The sequence below is a fragment of the Lycorma delicatula genome, chromosome 5 (genome assembly GCF_047948215.1).
Source record: "Lycorma delicatula isolate Av1 chromosome 5, ASM4794821v1, whole genome shotgun sequence".
NCBI classification, from domain to species: domain Eukaryota; kingdom Metazoa; phylum Arthropoda; class Insecta; order Hemiptera; family Fulgoridae; genus Lycorma; species Lycorma delicatula.
This window is the reverse complement of record NC_134459.1, coordinates 180,063,935-180,084,630: the sequence shown is the minus strand read 5'-3', so window position 1 is coordinate 180,084,630 and position 20,696 is coordinate 180,063,935. Positions and strand designations below refer to the sequence as shown.

General features: G+C 33.1%; 1 protein-coding gene across 1 annotated transcript in view; it reads left to right on the top strand.

Moving 5' to 3' along the window:
• Positions 1–20,696, top strand: part of Naglu (N-acetyl-alpha-glucosaminidase) — a 104,594-nt gene that overhangs the window by 32,234 nt on the left and 51,664 nt on the right. The window contains exons 3-6 of the mRNA XM_075367675.1: positions 1,990–2,171; positions 13,883–14,101; positions 15,687–15,848; positions 19,171–19,236. Of these exons, the coding sequence (XP_075223790.1) occupies positions 1,990–2,171; positions 13,883–14,101; positions 15,687–15,848; positions 19,171–19,236 (629 nt within the window). The remainder of the gene's footprint in view (positions 1–1,989; positions 2,172–13,882; positions 14,102–15,686; positions 15,849–19,170; positions 19,237–20,696) is intronic.

Sequence of the window (20,696 nt, the reverse complement as noted above, 5' to 3'; positions counted from 1 at the left end):
GAGGAGTCGTGCAGGGACAGGCGAAGAAGGGGTCGCCAGAGGTCGTTTGGGAGAACAGGCTCTTGGCTGAACATTTAGGGAGGTTCCCCGCACATGTGGGGATCGCCTGGCCGTGATGAGGTTGTGGACACTACTCTTATGAATCTGATTGTGACCTGTGGTTAAGTGGTATGTTGTATGTCAGTGGCTGAGTGTGTGTCTGCACGTGGTGTGCGATTCATGTGTTACTGTTGTTTGCTGAAGTAAGTTTTGATCGGTTGTTAAGGAGGTGGATGTGACATGTGATGTGTGTAGTTTGTGGTTGCTGATAAGTTGTGTTGCGTTGCGTGTGTGTGTTGCACTTTTGCCTTATGTGATCTTCATGTATGTGACTCAGTGCGTGTTGTTTGATTTTGTGTATGGGCATTTTACCCCTTTCCTGATGAAATGCACACCAGCTGTACCAGGAAGGGGATAGCCAGAGATAGAGGTTTAGTCACTAGCGTGCAGGAATACATATGCACCTAATATCATCTTGTAGAACCTGTTAGCAAGTTCGACACTGCTTTGGCACCCGTACATGGGGTTCCTCCAACTCTTTAACATAAGAAAAAGGCCACATTCAAAAGAGGATGGAGTCCCTGCTGAGAAAGTTATGTTCTGAAAATAAAATATGTTATATTGTCAGGAAAAAAATTACAGGTAAAGGTAGATTGCCAGACAAAGAAATAAACAACTTAGTCATATTATGGTAATGCTCTCAGGTAAAATCTCTCCAGTGTAGATCAGATGAAGCGGGCTATTTAGGCGAGATATACTTTCACCTTACATCAACCGACAAAAACCCAGCACGTAACCCTTGACTGGGGTTCAAAGTCGGTATAAATATAGAAAAGCCGAAATACAAGGAAAACCATATTCACACAAAAACTCCATACCTCAAATAGTAGCTACATTAATCAAACCAGTATTCAAAAGTTTGGCTGATCTATAGCTGTTAGTAAAATGTTTGCATGGACCGATACAAAACCCTAACATGGCATATCACGTGGATGCATATCTCTAAAACGGTATTTGTTGGACTGACAAGTTTCTCATTTGGAATGCATGATTTATAAGTTTTAATGCTGGGCGTGTTAGAGTGTTACAAAAACTTTTGTTTTGAATCCCGGAGTAAACACTAGAAAAGCGTTGAAGGAACTTGACAATTTACTTCTTTTAGATGCAAAAAGGGAAACACAAGATGTCTATATAAATAAAGAAAGCAAAAAAGCAAATTTAATCGAAGAAAACTACTGCTGATGAAGAGGAGGATGCAGATAATCCATCATATGGAGCAGAAGTGTTTTAGCAGTATGGCAAGTTATAAAACGCATACTTTGTTTAAACTCAATTTTCTGAAAAATTGATTTTTTCAATACAAATGTTTTTTTTCTCAGGATTGGTTCAAGATAGATGTCTGAAATTTTGACAGTAAACAAAATTTGTGATCCTAAAGGAAAGATTAACAAAAGTTGTTTGTACAGATGGATTTTCTAATTATGTGTCTGGAAAAAAGTCAGCAGCATTAGAAAAGATCCAAAAGGACATATGCAAAAATTCGAGGTTGTAGGCTAATAGGGAGCTGAGAAAAGGAACATGAATATAGCATATTTAACTTTGGGAAGATACAAAGTACCATGTGACCTAAAAAAATCATTGTACAATTCCTTTTTTTTTAATATAATAATGAGACGTTAAAAAATAATTGTACAACATTTTATACAAATAGAATGCTAAGCTAAATTTTGAATTAAAAAAGTTCATTTTAGAAATTTTAATAAATCTATTTGTGACCTTCTGTGTTGTACGCTTTTATCCTTTGTTTTGTAGTTTTTAGTGTAATATTTAACATTGTTAAGAGTGTATAGTGATTATTGAAAGTTCATAATGAGAATAATTTTCACATAATTTATATACCATTTAAAATATATATTTTATTTTAACCATTGGAATGATTACTTTTGTCAGATTCTTAAAACTGATGAATCAGAATCTGTTAAGATCAGAGCATCTACTGGTGTCGCTGCAGCATGGGGTTTCCATCACTATTTGAAGTATTATTGTAATTGCCATGTATCGTGGAGTGGTGATCAGTTAAAACTTCCTGATGTGTTACCAGATGTTAATAAAACTGTGACTGCAAATGACAGGTAGGACAATTCACTAATTACTTCAGTATTTAACCGCATTTTATTATCAACAACTTATGATGTTATTCTCTTAATAAAGTTCTCATTTGGTATGTTTTTTCATTCATATCTTATTGTTTTATTTTCTCTTTCTGTTGATCTCTTTGATACTATATTATCACTTTATTTCAAGCCAGTCTGAAATGAGACCTTTACTGATTGCAATCATTCTATCAAACCTGAATAGGAATTATTATGATTATTGTTTTCTTTTCTTTTTTTTACTTAAATTACTTTCAGTAACGATTATGATTTCTGTATTTAATTTCAAATCGCATATTTGAAGTTAAATGTTTTTTTAAATTGTATGGAACGGTCTGAATTAACATTAGGACACTTGAGGTGTACTAGCTAGCTCAGTGTTCTATGTCAATCGATGTAAAGAAAATTATCAATTATTGTAATATCAACAAAAACAAAAAAATGAATGTAGAATTCTGTCAAATATAACACCTACCCTCTCCACTTCTTATCAGGCTGTGAAACCTGTGCTAAAAGTATTATTATATTTTTGATTTTCACATTATTAATTCTTTTCTAACCTATCAGTCTACCAGAAACACAGATGTGTATGCCTCTTGCAATGTGACAAATTGAAAGGTTTGAATAAAATCTTTGACGGATTTAATTGTAATCTTCTACAATGGTTAATTATTACCCGAACACAGAAAGGTAGAAGTGGAATTAATTTTTCAAGTGTATGTTGAAAAAATGTAGTAATCAAACAAGTAAAATAAGCTTTTTGAACTACTTCCTGCATTTATACATGATTCATTTTAAGTATGCCACCATACCGATCAGGCATGGCATTTTCACACTTCCTACAAATCATTCATCTCATCCTCTGAAGTAAAACCTAATGGTGGTCCTGGAGGTTAAATAAAAAAAAGTATGGTGCCATTGGGATTTGTAAACTAGAAAAGCTTTGAAGAACTTTAAATGGGGAACTTTTCCTCAATTTTGATTGCGTTAAAAACACCCTACTACCATTTATGGAATCTGTTGTTTTTCAATATGGTGACAAACTTTTTTTTTAATGGAAATCTTCAATTCTTATAAAACTTGCAACTGTTTAAGAACTGCATTTTCTTTCAATATCTGGTTAAAAATTAAAATTATACCTTTTTTATCATAAGTTTTAAAATAAAGATGATGTTCACAGTGAAAAAATAAGCAATAGGCAATATTTAATCATATTTGGAAGTAGTAGTATTAAAATTGTTTAAAAATAATACAATTGTATCATCTGGAGGTCAAGTCAGGCATGGCATTTTCACATGCTACAAGTCATTCTTCTCAGGCTCTGAAGTAATACCTAATTGTGGTCCTGGAGGTTAAACAAAAAAAAAATGTATATATAGTTATATAACAATAGCGATAGCATATTCAGTATAACGATACAATAATTAAAAACAACAAAGCTTTCAATTGAAAAATTACACTACATTAATGTGAAAGATGAATCTGATGTGCTTTAACTAGTTTGTTAATTTTTTTTTTTTTTTTTGTCTTCAGTCATTTGACTGGTTTGATGCAGCTCTCCAAGATTCCCTATCTAGTGCTAGTCGTTTCATTTCAGTATACCCTCTACATCCTACATCCCTAACAATTTGTTTTACATACTCCAAGCGTGGCCTGCCTACACAATTTTTCCCTTCTACCTGTCCTTCCAATATTAAAGCGACTATTCCAGGATGCCTTAGTATGTGGCCTATAAGTCTGTCTCTTCTTTTAACTATATTTTTCCAAATGCTTCTTTCTTCATCTATTTGCCGCAATACCTCTTCATTTGTCACTTTATCCACCCATCTGATTTTTAACATTCTCCTATAGCACCACATTTCAAAAGCTTCTAATCTTTTCTTCTCAGATACTCCGATTGTCCAAGTTTCACTTCCGTATAAAGCGACACTCCAAACATACACTTTCAAAAATCTTTTCCTGACATTTAAATTCATTTTTGATGTAAACAAATTATATTTCTTACTGAAGGCTCGTTTAGCTTGTGCTATTCGGCATTTTATATCGCTCCTGCTTCGTCCATCTTTAGTAATTTTACTTCCCAAATAACAAAATTCTTCTACCTCCATAATCTTTTCTCCTCCTATTTTCACATTCAGTGGTCCATCTTTGTTATTTCTACTACATTTCATTACTTTTGTTTTGTTCTTGTTTATTTTCATGCAATAGTTCTTGCGTAGGACTTCATCTATGCCGTTCATTGTTTCTTCTAAATCCTTTTTACTCTCGGCTAGAATTACTATATCATCAGCAAATCGTAGCATCTTTATCTTTTCACCTTGTACTGTTACTCCGAATCTAAATTGTTCTTTAACATCATTAACTGCTAGTTCCATGTAAAGATTAAAAAGTAACGGAGATAGGGAACATCCTTGTCGGACTCCCTTTCTTAGCAGGGCTTCTTTCTTATGTTCTTCAATTGTTATTGTTGCTGTTTGGTTCCTGTACATGTTAGCAATTGTTCTTCTATCTCTGTATTTGAACCCTAATTTTTTTAAAATGCTGAACATTTTATTCCAATCTATGTTATCGAAAGCCTTTTCTAGGTCTATAAACGCCAAGTATGTTGGTTTGTTTTTCATTAATCTTTCTTCTACTATTAATCTGAGGCCTAAAATTGCTTCCCTTGTCCCTATACTTTTCCTGAAACCAAATTGGTCTTCTCCTAACACTTCTTCCACTCTCCTCTCAATTCTTCTGTATAAAATTCTAGTTAAGATTTTTGATGCATGACTAGTTAAACTAATTGTTCTATATTCTTCACATTTTTCTGCCCCTGCTTTCTTTGGTATCATAACTATAACACTTTTTTTGAAGTCTGACGGAAATTCCCCTTTTTCATAAATATTACACACCAGTTTGTATAATCTATCAATCGCTTCCTCACCTGCACTGCGCAGTAATTCTACAGGTATTCCGTCTATTCCAGGAGCCTTTCTGCCATTTAAATCTTTTAATGCTCTCTTAAATTCAGATCTCAGTATTGTTTCTCCCATTTCATCCTCCTCAACTTCCTCTTCTTCCTCTATAACACCATTTTCTAATTCATTTCCTCCATATAACTCTTCAAAATATTCCACCCATCTATCGACTTTACCTTTCGTATTATATATTGGTGTACCATCTTTGTTTAACACATTATTACATTTTAATTTTTTTTTTTTTTTTTTTTGTCTTCAGTCATTTGACTGGTTTGATGCAGCTCTCCAAGATTCCCTATCTAGTGCTAGTCGTTTCATTTCAGTATACCCTTCTACATCCTACATCCCTAACAATTTGTTTTACATACTCCAAGCGTGGCCTGCCTACACAATTTTTCCCTTCTACCTGTCCTTCCAATATTAAAGCGACTATTCCAGGATGCCTTAGTATGTGGCCTATAAGTCTGTCTCTTCTTTTAACTATATTTTTCCAAATGCTTCTTTCTTCATCTATTTGCCGCAATACCTCTTCATTTGTCACTTTATCCACCCATCTGATTTTTAACATTCTCCTATAGCACCACATTTCAAAAGCTTCTAATCTTTTCTTCTCAGATACTCTGATTGTCCAAGTTTCACTTCCGTATAAAGCGACACTCCAAACATACACTTTCAAAAATCTTTTCCTGACATTTAAATTCATTTTTGATGTAAACAAATTATATTTCTTACTGAAGGCTCGTTTAGCTTGTGCTATTCGGCATTTTATATCGCTCCTGCTTCGTCCATCTTTAGTAATTTTACTTCCCAAATAACAAAATTCTTCTACCTCCATAATCTTTTCTCCTCCTATTTTCACATTCAGTGGTCCATCTTTGTTATTTCTACTACATTTCATTACTTTTGTTTTGTTCTTGTTTATTTTCATGCAATAGTTCTTGCGTAGGACTTCATCTATGCCGTTCATTGTTTCTTCTAAATCCTTTTTACTCTCGGCTAGAATTACTATATCATCAGCAAATCGTAGCATCTTTATCTTTTCACCTTGTACTGTTACTCCGAATCTAAATTGTTTTTTAACATCATTAACTGCTAGTTCCATGTAAAGATTAAAAAGTAACGGAGATAGGGAACATCCTTGTCGGACTCCCTTTCTTATCAGGGCTTCTTTCTTATGTTCTTCAATTGTTATTGTTGCTGTTTGGTTCCTGTACATGTTAGCAATTGTTCTTCTATCTCTGTATTTGAACCCTAATTTTTTTAAAATGCTGAACATTTTATTCCAATCTATGTTATCGAAAGCCTTTTCTAGGTCTATAAACGCCAAGTATGTTGGTTTGTTTTTCTTTAATCTTTCTTCTACTATTAATCTGAGGCCTAAAATTGCTTCCCTTGTCCCTATACTTTTCCTGAAACCAAATTGGTCTTCTCCTAACACTTCTTCCACTCTCCTCTCAATTCTTCTGTATAAAATTCTAGTTAAGATTTTTGATGCATGACTAGTTAAACTAATTGTTCTATATTCTTCACATTTTTCTGCCCCTGCTTTCTTTGGTATCATAACTATAACACTTTTTTTGAAGTCTGACGGAAATTCCCCTTTTTCATAAATATTACACACCAGTTTGTATAATCTATCAATCGCTTCCTCACCTGCACTGCGCAGTAATTCTACAGGTATTCCGTCTATTCCAGGAGCCTTTCTGCCATTTAAATCTTTTAATGCTCTCTTAAATTCAGATCTCAGTATTGTTTCTCCCATTTCATCCTCCTCAACTTCCTCTTCTTCCTCTATAACACCATTTTCTAATTCATTTCCACCGTATAACTCTTCAATATATTCCACCCATCTATCGACTTTACCTTTCGTATTATATATTGGTGTACCATCTTTGTTTAACACATTATTAGATTTTAATTTATGTACCCCAAAATTTTCCTTAACTTTCCTGTATGCTCCGTCTATTTTACCAATGTTCATCTCTCTTTCCACTTCTGAACACTTTTCTTTAATCCACTCTTCTTTCACCAGTTTCCACTTCCTGTTTATAGCATTTCTTAATTGCCGATAGTTTCTTTTACTTTCTTCATCACTAGCATTCTTATATTTTCTACGTTCATCCATCAGCTGCAATATATCGTCTGAAACCCAAGGTTTTCTACCAGTTCTCTTTATTCCGCCTAAGTTTGCTTCTGCTGATTTAAGAATTTCCTTTTTAACATTCTCCCATTCTTTTCTTTTTACTCAGACCTCTTGCGATGTCCTCCTCAAAAATCTTCTTTACCTCCTCTTCCTCAAGCTTCTCTAAATTCCACCGATTCATCTGACACCTTTTCTTCAGGTTTTTAAACCCCAATCTACATTTCATTATCACCAAATTATGGTCGCTATCAATGTCTGCTCCAGGGTAAGTTTTGCAGTCAACGAGTTTATTTCTAAATCTTTGCTTAACCATGATATAATCTATCTTATACCTTGCAGTATCGCCTGGCTTTTTCCAAGTGTATATTCTTCTATTATGATTTTTAAATTGGGTGTTTGCAATTACTAAATTATACTTCGTGCAAAACTCTATAAGTCGGTCCCCTCTTTCATTCCTTTTGCCCAGCCCGTATTCACCCACTATATTTCCTTTCTTGCCTTCTCCAATGCTTGCATTCCAATCTCCAACTATTATTAAATTTTCATCTCCTTTTACGTGTTTAATTGCTTCATCAATCTCTTCGTATACACACTCTACCTCATCATCATCATGGGCGCTTGTAGGCATATAGATGTTAACAATCGTTGTCGGTTTAAGTTTTGATTTTATCCTTATTACAATGATTCTATCGCTATGCGTTTTGAAATACTCCACTCTCCTCCCTATCTTCTTGTTCATCACGAAACCTACTCCTGCCTGCCCATTATTTGACGCTGAGTTAATTACTCTAAAATCACCTGACCAAAAGTCGCCTTCCTCTTCCCACCGAACCTCACTAATTCCTACTATATCCACATTTGTCCTACCCATTTCCCTTTTTAAATTTTCTAGCCTACCAACCTTTTTCAAGCTTCTAACATTCCACGCTCCGACTCGTAGAATGTTATTTTTTAATTTTCTGGTGACCCCTTCCTTAGTAGTCCCCACCCGGAGATCCGAACGGGGGACTATTTTACCTCCGGAATATTTTACCAAGGAAGGCGCCTCCATTATTGCTATGTGAAAATGCAGAGAGCCACATTTTCTTGGAAAAAAAGCAGCTGTAGTTTTCCATTGCTTTCAGCTGCGCAGTACTCAGAGGACTGAGTGATGTTGATACGGCCGTTTAAGTCGTCCTGACTCACGCCCCTAATAACTACTGAAAGAGCTGCTGCCCTCTTTCAGGAATCATTCCTTAGTCTGGCTCTCAACAGATACCTCTCCGATATGGTTGCACCTTCGGTCCAGCTACTCTGTATCCCTGAGCACTCAAGCCCCCTCACCAACGGCAAGGTCTCATGATTCATAGAGGAGAAGTTTGTTAATATTATGCTCAAATTTACTTAAAAACAGCCGAAGTCGCTGTGTTTGGGAACGTGCAGCCAAATCCACGTTCAGACAAATATGACGCTAGTAATGCTATCAGAAATCATTGAACAATTGACCGTAATCCAGGGTACAGTTGCAGGATTGGCTTTCGCAACCAAAATTCTTGGTAGCCATTCGTGAATTTTATTTTTATTCCTTCATTTGTTGTCAGCTCTATAAGTTCTTCTTCTAACTGGGATGATTCTGCTGTGTTTAACATTTAAAAATGGATCCAACATCTAGTTTGGTATGTCCATGTATAAAATATTCAGGAATCGTTCTTTGAAATCACCGTGGAGGTTCTCCAAGTGTTAGGAGTAAACAAGCAAGTCGTCGTTGGTGAAGGATACTGCTGATAAATTAAGGAAGTATTAAATTCACATCTGCCAATATTTCTTATGTAATAGCAGTTTGACTACCAAAGCAGTAACGTTTTTTGTTTTAATCAAGTTCAAGTTGTCGCCTTGAAGCCCGGAGATTAACATCATTAAATAATTTATATAAGTCTTTCAAATACGCAGTATCATTCTTCGATGTAATAAGATCGTTGCACAACTCTGTTCTTTGTTTTTCAGGAACTCTATCTCAAAATCAAACAGATCGTAAAATCAAGTCAGACAAGTACCTTTTGATAGCCGGCACACTTCTGTGTGAAACAGCAAGCTGTTGAAATATTCATCATCGGCAACGCAAGGTTGACTAAATAATCCGTCATTTAGCAAGTTGCTTCTGATTTTATTAACTGTTCTGATAACATATTGCAGCGATGTATGCAGGCGTTCACTCAAGTTTCTTGCAACTAAATGTTGGCGATGAATGTCACAATGTACAGCAAGCACATCTAGAACTTTATTTTTGAAGTATGCTATTAAGCCTTTGTGACGTCCTGTCATAGTTGGAGCGCTATCAATAGCAATTGACATAATGTTCTTCAAAAGAATTTCCTTTTCATCGCAAAATGTTTCCAGGGTATTATATATCTTTCTCCCTTTGCATGTTTCTAAATTTCTAGCGAATAATAGTTCTTGATATATTTTCTCATCTTTGATAAACCTCATCTATGTCAACAACAATGCTTCATTAGTTATTAAGAAGCTGATATTGTTGATAACTGCTAATATAAGCCGATAATGTAACTGTTCCTCCAGGATGCACATGCTGAACACAAAACAGCTGTTCACATAAATGGCTTAGTTACTTGTGTTGTTGGCTGTTATGACATCAAATTTTTAAATACTGATAATCTGAAAGACATGGAATAAATGTTGTAAAATATTTATAACATTATGTTGTAAGTACTACATGTCATATTTATAATATTATGTACTAAAAATATACATATTCCTTACTATCTTTCTTTTAAACGAATTAAATTAAGTAATTGACAATCTTTTTGTTTTTATACATGTCTATTTTTATATTTATTTGAATAATATAAATTTCATTAATTGTACTTAAGGCACAATATTATTACATTTAAATAATTGAATTATAACAAAGGATATACACTTAAATACGAGTATGAGGAGGTAATTAGAGATCTGAAAGTAGCTACTGTTTGAGCAACTTGTAAGCAGTGCTCCAGTACAACAGTAATATAATAACATTTATATTATAGAAATTTACTATATTATACATGTATATATATATTTATTATTATTATTATCTTTTATGACCGCATAGGATCACTTTAGTCAATCCATTCAATGGATTGACTAAAGTCAATCCACTTAAGTGTCTTTGATGGGACTGTTTCGACCTTGCAGTCCTCCCAGTACTTTTTCATACGTTCTGATCTTTGTGCACCTTTCTAGTGTTGAAAATGTTCATGTTGTGAGTTTTTTCTTGTTAAGTGTGAAGTGAGTGTTTTTGATCTTGATTTTTCTTGTTTATTTTTACCTTATCTGTGGTGTCTATTGGTGTAAGGCTGATTTACTTCAGTCCTTCAGATCCACTCTTATTTCTCTGCTCCATCTGCATCCTGTCTTGGTGTTTTTCAAGTTGAGACTGTTCTGTACTAGCTGTTTCAGAAGTCTTGAATCTTGCTTCTTCAGGATATGTCCAAAGAATCCTAGTCTCCTCTTATGCATGGTATCAGTGATGGGTTCTTATTCTTTGTTGGGCACAACCCACGCTGCCCATCTTTCTGGTACTTGTTATTGATGCAGTTTCTTCCAATTCTTTAGATTTTCTGGAGTCTGTGTGTCTTTGATTGTTCTTTCAGGTGAAAGAGTGTTTCTGCTGCATATGTGGCTTCTGGTATTGTAACTGTTTTATAGTGTCTTATTTTTGCATTTATTGATGGGGATTTTTTATTGCAAGTGTACCAGGTTAATTTTTTAGCTTTATCGACTTTGTTTCTTCTTATTTCTGTTGACTTCAATGTGTCTTTATTGTGTTGTCTTTTTATTCTCCTTAGGGTTTGAGTGGTTTCTTTTTTTAGTTTTACTAGATTTTTGAAGACTGTTTCTGATTTTTGGGGTTGATGAAATAGCCATGCTTTGTCTTTTTTCCACTGTTTATTTACATTTGCTCTTCCAGAATCGATATCTTTTACGTGATTTTATTGGGGCTAATTTTTCTGCAATTTGTTTAAGATTGTTGACTAGATCTTCGAGTTTATCCGTGATTGTAATTTTTTCAGTTGCTTTGTGATAATTTTCATTCTTGATTAGTCGGGTAGGATCCATTTTTCTCTCAGTTTTAGGGGCTTGGTTTTGTTGCTTTCTTTGGGAAGTAAATTAATTTTAGTTTTGACTACATAGTGATTTGAGCCTTTGTCTACTCCCAGAGGACTTTTATGTTATAGATCTCCTTGTGATGGTGTTTGTCCATGAAGACATGGTCTAGTTACCATTCTCCTTTAGTGTAGTTGGGGTGTTTACAGCTTTTGAGGTTTACTCTTGAAATATGTGGATTTCGAGATTAGGTTGTGTTTTCTGCAGAGATTGACAAGTATCTGCCCATTTTTTTAAATTTCTTTTGGGCAGGCCATTTTCCAATATGTCACAGTTTCTTCTTTTCTCTGCCTAGTTGAGCATTAATGTCTCTGATTAATTGTTTAATTTGGTTTTTGGGGATGTTTTTTATAGTAGAGTCAAGTAGATCCCATAACTTTTCTGTTTCTTTATGGTCTTTTGGAGAATTAAGTGAGTGCGTGGGCGTTTATTATAGTGTAGATTTTATTAGATGTTTTTAGGGTGAGTGTTCTTGGGAAATATAACTTGAATTCTTATATGGAGTTTATTATTTTGAGGCTGACTAAAAACCCTGTTCCAAACTGTTGAACATTTTTCATCACTCTCTTCCCAGATATACCTTTGAGAGCCTATTTCCTTGAGGCTCCATGGTGTCCTGGTTTGTGTTTCTTAGACCCATGATGAGAATTTCGTGTTGGTCAATTAGGCTAGTTATTATTTTTAGTTTACCAGTCTGAATGAGTGAGTTTACAATATGTGAGGTAATGTAGTCGATGCTTCGGTTTGATTTTGGACCTTGTATTTTTCTTATTTGTGCATGCACGTGTGTGTGTGTGTGTGTGTGTGTGTGTGTGTGTGTGTGTGTGTGTGTGTGTGTGTGTGTGTGTGTGTGTGTGTGTGTGTGTGTGTGTGTGTGTGTGTGTGTGTGTGTGTGTGTGTGAGTGGTGTTAGGGCATTCCAGTGCTTCCAATTGCATTTTATCTTCTAAGTGGCAGCAGCCCACCATATTCAAATGCTGCCTTCTCTGATCTTGTATTGCTGGGTTCAGCCAGAGTATTTCTCAAAAGACCTTTCATGGTTGACTGTCAAGGGATCACCTGTGGTGGGACTAGGTCCTGAGTTACAACAATACATGTGATCTAATGAGGTGTAATTTGATGAAAAATGAAGCTGTGAAGTTTGCTTAGATTCAGTTTACCAGACAAAATTCTCCTATTTGTTCCAGATATATCCAGGTGTACCTTGTACAGGCTCAATCCGACTGTTAAAGTTGTTATTTTGGAGAAAGGTTACAAAGTCTGATCCTAAAATTATGCCCACATTTATATTTATAATATATTTACTATATTATAGTAATAGTAATAGTAATATAATATAATAGAAGTGCTCCAAATAATTGAATTACAATAAGGGATATTCACTTCAAAGTGAGTAGCTAAGTAGACATCAGAAAGTAAGTACCATTTGTGCAACATATAAACAGTGCTCTAGTCGTTACTTCATACGGGTCTCCTAATTTTCCTCATGTTTTTAGTGAACGCTAATACTGTAATGAGATAAACAATATATTTCTCATTCTATATATTTAAAATTTTGAAGTCGATTGAAGACACTGGGACCGAATTATGACTGATTATTATGAGTCTGTTATCGATTTTTTTAAATAAAAGAAATGTGAAACTTGATGATATTCATTGCTCGATATGTAGTAAAGTGCTGTTGCCAATGGAATGGTTTGAAATTTTGCCAGCTGTTCAATTAAGGACATGAGTACATGACGGTACCCATATTGCATATGATGTATGGTGTGTGGTCTGGTGTATGCAATCTATTAAGAATTCTATAAAAATGAATTTTTCATAATTCTTTTACATTTTGTATGAAGTTTCCATGATGTTAACACTGATTTATCATCGGTTAATAATTTTGATTGACATCATCATTGTCAACTCAAAAGCAGTCCAAGGTATGTATAGAAATAGAACATTATGGAAAGGGTATTTTTTCTGTTGAAAACATTAAATTTTTAGATAAATAAGTAGTTTCTATTTGTTGAATTGTTGCAGGAAGTCTTAGCAATAATTATGTGACTCCTAATGAAAGATGTTGAAGAGATTGCATTATGTTTTTTTTCGTTTTTAACCTGCTACGTAATTGTACCTCATTTATGACTTTTTGTTGTTTCAGTCAGTCTAGCGTATTTTATCTGTATTTTCTCCCCCTTTTATCCATTATGATAGCTCTAAACTATATTTGCGTAGGGATTTATATATATATTTTTTAAATAAAAGAACATATATTGTTAGAAAAATAGGCTATATGTGTATATAATATTTGTTGGTAAAATATCTGTAGTAATTTGGTATTATCATTTTTCTTCTGTTGTTGGCCTTTGCAATATAATAAGTCATCCTTTTTTATTATTTTCTAATTTAACACGATTCAATTAACCACTTTAACTTTTATTGACTATTTTTCAGGTTTCGATATTATCAGAATGTTTGTACAACATCGTATAGTTTTGTTTGGTGGTCATTTGATCGTTGGAGACGTGAAATAGATTGGATGGCGTTAAATGGTATCAATTTAGCATTAGCATTTAATGGCCAAGAAGAAATATGGCGACGGGTTTATGTTAAAATGGGGATGAAAACTACTGAAATTGATGCATATTTCACTGGACCTGCATTTTTTTCATGGTAAATTGAAAATAAATTTATTATATAATTATACTTATTTATCCAGTGTTAGTACTTGGAAATTTCAAATAATATAAATTAACACATAATCAATTCCTATTTCCAAAAATAATGAGACCTTTTTTCTGTGAACTTTAAGAGGTTCTATAACATTTAATTTTTTAATAAATAAAGGTTTAATAAGTTACAAAAACATATAATTACAAAAGCCAGCACTTCCATATGCAGAAAACGTATTTATACGTAGATTAAAAGCACAGTTCAGTTTGTATTTTTAGCAGATACAAACAAGACCGCTAATTAACTTCCTTATCATGTAAATTGCAGTCATCACATACAAACTATCTAAATATTTCAGTATGTTAAACATACTTGAAAATAATTTATACTTAAAGAATTTAAAATTACTTATTCATAAAATTAAGGTTGAGCATACTACACATGTGTGTCCTTCAGTTTCTGATTTAATACCTATACAAGAAATTATTAGGATACTGTACTACATGAATCATTCTAAGACAAAATCTACCCAAGCAACATAGACTGATCTGATAGTAACACGACAGCAACGTGGTTCTTGTGTTGTCTGTATCGGAAAATGTTGATGACCTCATGGCTATGAAGCATTGGCATATATATTTACATTCGATAAATATAAAAAATTATATCAGCACATAATGGTGCTTTTGGTTGCATTTGTATCAGAGAGTGAATACAAATGAGAAGGGTGTGCTCACATTAAGAACTGAACTTTGAAAAATTTAGAATTTTTATAAAATGCAGAGGGAAACATTTAATTTATTAATGCAAAAAAAAATTGTAAATGTGATCATAAAAAAAGATACTGGCTTCAGGGCACCTGTGACACCAAAAGGATTTCTGAAGTGATTATACTTTGCTATGGGTTATTCTAAAAATTTCCCTTACTGTAATCGGAGCTTCTATGGTCATAAATATTGATTCTTTTTTAATAAATATGAATATATTTATGTATTTTGTGATCCTGCTTTCATCAAGATTTTATCATGATTTATTTCGATGCATTTAGGCAGATGCTGGGACAGTTCCTTATTTTGCACATGGATTAATAAATCCTCTCATTTCTGACATAATCTATGTACTGTATTAATATATTTACATACTCGCTACTCTCAATCAGTCCTACCAATGGATTCAACAATTTCCAGTTTCTTTTAACAATACTTTAAAAAATATTCAAATATTACATAATGAGTACGTCCACACAGTTTGTCGTACTGGAATCAATTTGATATCATACTCTTGTTCAAAGAAAACATTAAGATAATGAATTATCACAGCGATCAATAAATTACACCTGATTTACACTTTACCTCAAAAAAGTCAACTTTCTTCACCTTACTGTAATCAAAGTAGATAACAGATTTTGAAACATAACCTGCAACAAGTCTAACAACCCATTAGTACAGGCATGTAACTTTATTAATGTGTTGAGGAATTTATACGTTGACTTCTTAGGAGAGGTACTCTGATGTTATTGTGTTTGTTTGAGTTTTTACAAATTTTTTAATTAATATTTGAAATTTAATATTTAATTCTGTTATAGGGGTCGAATGGGTAACATGAGAGGATGGGGAGGTCCTTTAAGTTCTTCATGGCATGACCGATCAATAAACTTACAGATTCAAATTTTAGATCAGATGCGTAATATTGGTATAACTCCAGTATTACCAGCATTTGCTGGTCAAGTCCCAAGATCATTTAAAAGGTATGTTGAACAGTAGAATTCTTCACTGTAAACATTTTGTATTTACTTAAAATAATATGTGCATTTTTACTTTTTTGAAAAAAAAAACTAAATCTCACTTTCTAGGTGAATGAAAACATGTTTCCAGATTTTTTTAATCGATTATATGGCTCCTTATTAATGTTATGGTCCTGTTGTTTTGTGCCATTTTGGGTCAATTAAAGGTTTCTGACTGACCTAAAGGTGGACATCTTTAGTAATCAGTTAAATATTATATCTGATCTACATTGTATTTATTCATTTAATATATATTTTTTTAATTGATATGTATCAATTTCATACCCTTGAAGTGTATGTATTTGTATATTTTTGTACTTGATGTAAAGTTTCATATACAGTTAATATTTTGAATGTGTGTGTGCGCGCGCGCGCACAAATGCTTGTATTTCTATGAGCTTGTACTTGTGTACATGCACAAGTTTTGATAGCATTAAAAATAACTTCTCTTTTTCAAATTTGCCTCATGTTGTACATTTCACAAATTGTAACTCCATTGATATTTCTATTGCAGTGATCAACTGACAAGAGAACTAGTACCGGATGATTTAACATGTGAAATAAGCTCAGTATTTACATTATGGTGATTAGATGTGTAATGGATAATGTATCAGTTTAGGTTACAAATTGAAATTGTACGTATTGACCTGTTGGATATGGTGAAAGTTGAAAGCATAGACTTGGATATGGTAAAAATTGCAAAGTTTACTGTAATCAATTTGTTGTGCTTGTTTTTAGCAACGGTTTCTTTAGTATATCTGCATTTAATTTACTATTACAATTAAAGTAGTAATATTCAGTCTTAATATATCAGTGTTAATCACTGACAGTATTGATTATTATTGTGTTTATTAGAAGCAAATTATACATTTCATATAATTATAATTATATGAAATATATGTTGTGATAAAAATATTTATCATGATTAATAAATATTTAATCAAAATTCAACCTGGAAACAGATTAGTTAACAAATCTTTTTCAATTTTGTTTACTTATACACTATTTTATTATATTTATATTTATTGTTGTAGCACTTTTGTAATTTACAATTCTTCTTTCTTTACTGATCAGTTACAGTTAAACTGCAAACACATAAAGAATCAGGTTGATGTGAAAGAAAATGTTTTTGAATGTATGTTTATAGGAACTTTTTTCATGCATGTTAGTGGCATCTACATGAAATATGCAGTTTCTTCTTCAGAGATGTTTGTTTAAAAAATGTTTAGGAGATCTTCTATATAATCAAATAGTATATTTAATCTTTTTTGTGCCTACTAGTTAGTACTTGTATGTTGTTGCAAAGCTTAATGGTTGTAAATTTCATATTGATCTTATGTTAAGTTAATGACTTTTACATGTTGCATATCAGAATTAGATCCTATGGTAACAACAGACATCTATTTCAGATGTGTAATATCTTAGTGTGAGATCATATGTTTGTCATTTGTCAAAACTTTGTAATTTACAAAGTCAATTCTTATTTTGTCTATAGCTTTAATATCTGTGGTTGCAGTGTGGATGCCCTATATTGTTCTTAATATAGTCAGTTCAGTTTAATTTCTATACTCTGGGGTTCACTGTATTGTTGGTGTGGTGGCTGTGTAGTGTTTAGTGTGGTCTTATATATTTTGTAAGCAAATTTGTAACCTTCTTTCAGGAAAATGAAATGGTAGATTTTTGTGCTTATTGATGTATGGTAGCATGGCGTATTTTTTATTATATTTTGTTTTTTATTATTTGAACTTATTGTTGTTGCTGGATGTGATTTTGAGTTTTAAATTTTCCTCAATAATAATATAATTCAAGTTTGTTGTATTTAATTTAGATTTTATTTTTTATTTCTTAGTTATTTATGTGTTCATGATTTTGGGCATTACTATTACAAATATAAATAGCATAATTTTCATGTTATGTAGTTTACCAATTGATGTTTCCATATGATTTTTTATCACTTAAGATAAGAAAAATTATCAATTCAGATGTTATATTGATACAATAATGTCATATTTATTCAAATATATACATCTAATACAAATCTATTTTAATGTAGTTAAATGTAGGGTTCTTTTTTATGATACTTTAACGAGACTGGTATAATAGGCCTGAGTAACAGATTACTGGCAATTAAGAAGAAAGTAGTAGAAAATATAATGATGGGAGGAATCCAGAAAGGGGCTAAAAGAAACCCTTTTAGTAAAGCTAACAGGTCCGTTTAACAGTTGTCCTCTGTAATACTGCTCGCTGACACACCTAAACAGATGTTGTTCCAACAGAAGGGTTACTGGACCAGAGTTGGAATCTCATGGGAAAAATGTGAGGGCGGATGATTATTCTCATGCTTCAAGTTGGTCTTGCAAGTAAAGACAATAGGAGTATTTATATCCCTACTCTCTTTAGGAAGATGTCTCTCGTCAGGAAAGACGAGTTGAAATCGGTCTGCAAGATGTGAGTTCTGTGAGAGAGTATCCTGCGAGGAGTTAGGTGAGTCAGTGAAGGAGTGAATTTGTAGTGCATACACGTTCGACACAATTAAGGCGATGTCACAAGTAATTCCACTGTGGACAGCAAATGAAAACAAGAAATAGTTTAGTGAGTTACTGTTACCTCAACAGTAAGTGAAAGAGTTAATGCACTCAATTTCATTCATAAATTGTTAGGGTAGTTTTATTTGTGAACAGCAAAGGTATTTGCAGTGGAAGAACTTTATACTTGTCTTATCTGTTGTACTATTGCTGTTAATACAAGACTAGTGGTTAAAAGTGTTAAGATTAGCTGTCATTCTAATGTCTTTTGTCAATGGGACTGAATTCTGGTTTCAATATTTAACTACCTGTAAATAAATCCTGTTGATTACTTTAAGTTCTGTTTTGTATGTAATCACTGTTTATTACTATGATTATTTGTTTATTATTATTATTGTTTGCTGTTGCCATTATTGTTATTATTTTTATTATTATTGTGAGTCGTTTATTATTTTTATTCTCATTGTTATTATTGATTTGTCCTATTTTATTTATGTTTTTAAACTAACTAATAAATTGTAATTATACAATTGACATTTTCAATTGTCAATTTCCCAGTATCCTGATCGAGTTGCGAACACACAACAATAGTAATGTCCCTTTGTTAATTAAAATAACACCTACCAATGTTACTTAATTTTGTGCTTTTTAAACATTCCTTTGGCTGATAACATTTTTAATGAAATATAATAATAAAACTGTTAACAAAGTCTTGTTGAAGTTATTAATAATTATTTTTTGTTTATTTTATTTTGTTCCAGATTGTTTCCTAATTCAACTCTTGAACCGTTACCAAAATGGAACCATTTTTCTGACAAATACTGCTGGTATGTTTTCTTTATCATATTATTAATATAAGTAATAGAAAAAAAATATAATTGCAGAAAATGAACTGATAAACTTCAGCTCTAAAATAATAAAAATAATAACATAATACAAGTAGATACAATTAACAGTGTTCTCTTAAAACACCTGTTCTGAGTAAAGCATCATTACAACTTTGTTCTTTTTCCTTTGTCTTCTATTTTTCTTTATATTATTAAAAACGTTTCAGAATTTTGCTTAGTGTAAAAAAAATTTTGTAACTCATGATTTTAAAATAGAAACAAATTGATACCAGTTCTTCTTTTATCCCCAACAGGAAGTTTTACTCTTTAACACTTTGGGGGTTGGCATCCCCATGTCCTTAGCCTCTGCAGCCTTTCTTTTGACTACACCCAGAGCTGCAGAACACTTTACCCTATATACATACGCTACATTAAGAACGCTACACAAATTACAACATACACCCTACACAACTACACAGCAACATCCTACACTGCTTCTTCTTACATTTACACTCAATGGTGTTGTGACATCTTACAAAATGCAACTGTAAACCAAGGTGGAAACTGTCATGTTGATGAGTGAATGGCTCTACATAATGAGTCTCGAATGATGTCCTCTAGGCACCTAGGCAAACCCAGTTGTATTTATTTCTAGCTCCAGTACGCATGCATTATGCAGGAGGGGTCTGTTATATCGCCGGTACTCGTGGGACCAAAATTTCAAGTCCACAATTAATTTCTATGGCGGTTGGTGGCCCATCTGAAAAACCCTCCAATTTTAGTCCAGTGAAAAGACCGTGGTCAGCTTTTTCTGACAAGGATAATATTACTGCAGAAGAGAGTCCTGAATTCTAAAGAATCAATTTAAAAATATAAGAATATTTATTTTGTTATTCTTCAGAATAGTCAGGAGGGTTACTCCCTTCAAAAGGTCTCGCCTTACCTGATTAACAAATGTGTAACTGGTTCTATTGGTTCTCCAAAGAATATCAGAAAACTATGAGACGAGACGATTCTGAAACTTTTAATGATGAGCTGAGTCACTCCCTGTTACGTCTCAGGAATATGGGCAGCATAAACATAAGTACAATATGCCATAAGATGCTAAATACCAGCTGGGAAGTAATTTTTTGCCGTAATCTTGTGGAGATGGATATAAATGCAATTGCTTATGAACTTCGTAGCCAGGAAGTTGTGAAGGTGAAAAGAATAAAGAAATGACAGAACGGAGTGGAAAAACCTACACCTTCCCTTATATTAATGTTTAATCTTCTGGTACCACCAGAGAAGATTAAAGTGGGTTATCTGTCGGTTCAGGGGCAACCTTTCATTCCCAACCCATGACAATGTTTCCAATGCCAAGGGTATGGTCAAAACACAACTTCTTGTTCCAAACCTGCAGTTTGCACTCGATGTGCAAAGGAAGGTCACAATGACACCAACTGCCTGGAAGAAGAAAA